The following is a 2,729-nucleotide window of genomic DNA, read 5'->3' as shown; positions in this document are numbered from 1 at the left end:
AGAAATCATTACTAATATCTGATTTATATTCAATAAATTGATAAATGATTTTGTTAGTATTATTTTAGTTTCGATATATAAATTTGATAGATAAACTCTTTGCTTTCAAATTTTTGCAAGGGAATTTGATAAATACTCACTTCATTTTGAAGAATTTCCTCTTTTTCAATTTTCTCATGACAAACGCGTGCTATATCACGATAATGATCCATTGCTTCACCAATTTGTTTTTTTACAACCTTTAATAATTACCGTAATGAAATATGCTAGCATTAATAAAATTACAACGAGCACTGTTAAAGCTTGAAATTTTCAAATTTAACTTTTCTTCTTGCATCATTTATTTGCTAAAAAAATTGCAAATGTGGTTATAACTGGTCGAAAGATTAAATTAGTTATGCTAAATGACAAAATACTGATTACATCAATTTTAGCAAGGATTTGATTTTTGGTCGTAAAAAGTTGCTGTTCACGCTTGTTTACTTTTTCATTCTCATCTATTAATATTTTTAAACGTCTGTAACAAAATTAACAACTTAGAAAAGTTGAAATGAAAAAAAAACCGGCAAAATTCGTTCAGTTAAATTTCCATTTCTTGTTTTTATCTTTGGTGCAACTGAAGAATGTTGAATGAAATCATAAGATGTAATCAATATCTACCATTTAATTTAAACGATTTTCATAAATGATCGATTAAGCAATTGTTTAATAATCGATCAACTAATGATAATGACCGATCAAGTAATTGCTTTTGTTTTCCATTCGCCCTTGTTAACTATGGACAAGTAATTTAACTGTATCAAAGATTAATTAATTAAATTTCAGGATAAATTGACCATGATACGATTTACTTATCAACGATTGATGAACATCCTCATATTACTCAATTTAAGAAAAAATAAACATGCAGGTTTTGCTTTAAAAATCGAAACTTAAAAAATTTGGATATGTTATTTATTGATTTAATGATGTAAGTTGTTGTCCGATCGCTCCATCACTCAACTTTTTCACTTCTATTTTTTCGGGTAATTCAACTTTCATGGCTGAAATAAAGCAGGATATAATTATAATTAACTATGTTGGAAAATATTCAATTTTAAGGTTTAATTTAGATTTAACGATAATATTAACAGCAATATTACATAAAAATTATTGATTCGAAAACTGTTACTATTACAAATGAATTCTTCAGTATTTGATTCCAATTCAAATTCATTCCGCACTTAAAAACTCTTCCATGACAATTTTTTCTTTTCATTCATATTTATTACTTTCGTTTACCATACTCTTTCGAAACGTTTGATTTAAAGTTATTGTCAGAAGTTAGATAAAACAATTAGCAACCTTTAATATCGTCAGTATTCATCAGAAGTGATTGAGATGCTCGAAGTCGTTGTAATTGATTTGTCTTTTCTGGTGGCAATTTTTGAACATTCAGAAGTGCTGTAATTAATTTATAATTCCATCAGTTACTCTCACATTATAACAAATTTGCATAGGAAATTTGAAATATTTTTTATATATATTGGATTTCATTCTTTATTCCATGTTATGAATTTCGACCAATGATAAAAATTAAAACGTCAAAAATGTCTGTGTGCATTTATGAATATAAAATAAGCACGATAATAATATTAACAAATATATACATGAAATGATAACAGATAATATTAGTGATTACATTTCCCACGAGTGATATCAGTGCTTTTTCCTGTTAACTCGTCGTTTCTTCTATATTACCGGACACATCGGTATTGCAGACCATTTCTGCATTTCGTGAAATCTCCATATCTCGTGATAAATCATTCATACGAAATGGATCTACCACACTCGGTACATCCGGGTGTCGCGAAACGTCACCAATTGTGCTATATGATGTATTTGGCATTTGGATGTCTGTCGTACTATTATGCATTATCTCAGAGTTCTGGGAATGATTCATATTTTTTGGAGTAACTATGTTACGAGAAAGGTCAGCATTACGTACCGATTCACTGTTACTGGAAACGTTAATAACACGCAATTCGATGGGTTCAACGCTACGGCTGATAATTGTTTCACGTGATGGTTCTACAATACGGTTAATAATTGTTTCGCGTGATGGTCCGATGTTACGGCCAATAATTGTTTCACGTGATGGTTCAACGTTACAAATAGATTCGACGGAATGGGCAATTATACTACGAGATGTGTCGGTAGTGCGTGATGCATCAGTTGTCCCGTTTGGGACATCTGCCTTTCGAATGACTGGTGAAACAGTATCCACTGCCGCGGATTTATTTTTCTTGCCTAATTCATGGAAATGATCTTTCAATCTTTTAATTGCTTGAATTGGTTTGTTCACACGCTATAAACACTTTTATGTATTTTTCTATATATGTTTTTTAAGTTTTAAATTTTATTTTTCTTTCGGTTAGTTGGAAAATTTTTCTGCAAAGATTTCAATTTCAAACAATAAAAAATTGAAAATTCCGCATAGATGATAGGAAGATATCAAAAAAAAGAAGAATCTCAGGATGGTCTCTTTTAGGATTATTTATGCTTCGTGCTTAGTTTTATTTGTTTATATAAAAAGTTAAAAAACTATAAAATCAATTATTTTAGGAAAAACTAGAATAATATATAAAGAATAATTATCGTAAAAAGTGCAGTATAAAATCAAAACATCAATAGTATGCCAAATATCGCAGATTTGCTCGGGGTTAGCTTATTGATCTCAACAAAAGATT

At 29.3% G+C, this 2,729-nt stretch overlaps 2 protein-coding genes across 2 annotated transcripts; one reads left to right on the top strand and one right to left on the bottom strand.

The window, feature by feature from the left end:
* Positions 1-954: 954 nt before the first annotated feature.
* Positions 955-1,888, bottom strand: LOAG_14357 (hypothetical protein; the record flags this gene model as incomplete). Its single annotated transcript, XM_003149854.1, has 3 exons — positions 955-1,043; positions 1,345-1,443; positions 1,741-1,888. 3 exons carry the CDS (start codon positions 1,886-1,888, stop codon positions 955-957), a joined length of 336 nt encoding a protein of 111 aa, XP_003149902.1.
* Positions 1,889-1,958: 70 nt separating this feature from the next.
* Positions 1,959-2,258, top strand: LOAG_19064 (hypothetical protein; the record flags this gene model as incomplete). Its single annotated transcript, XM_020451720.1, has 1 exon — positions 1,959-2,258. A coding segment is annotated over one exon (300 nt), but the record flags the coding sequence as incomplete, so codon positions are not given.
* Positions 2,259-2,729: the final 471 nt, after the last annotated feature.

The sequence above is a fragment of the Loa loa genome, assembly GCF_000183805.2.
Source record: "Loa loa unplaced genomic scaffold supercont3.1158, whole genome shotgun sequence".
Taxonomy (NCBI): Eukaryota; Metazoa; Nematoda; class Chromadorea; order Rhabditida; family Onchocercidae; genus Loa; species Loa loa.
The sequence above is the reverse complement of the archived record's forward strand: the minus strand, read 5'-3'. Positions and strand labels throughout refer to the sequence as shown.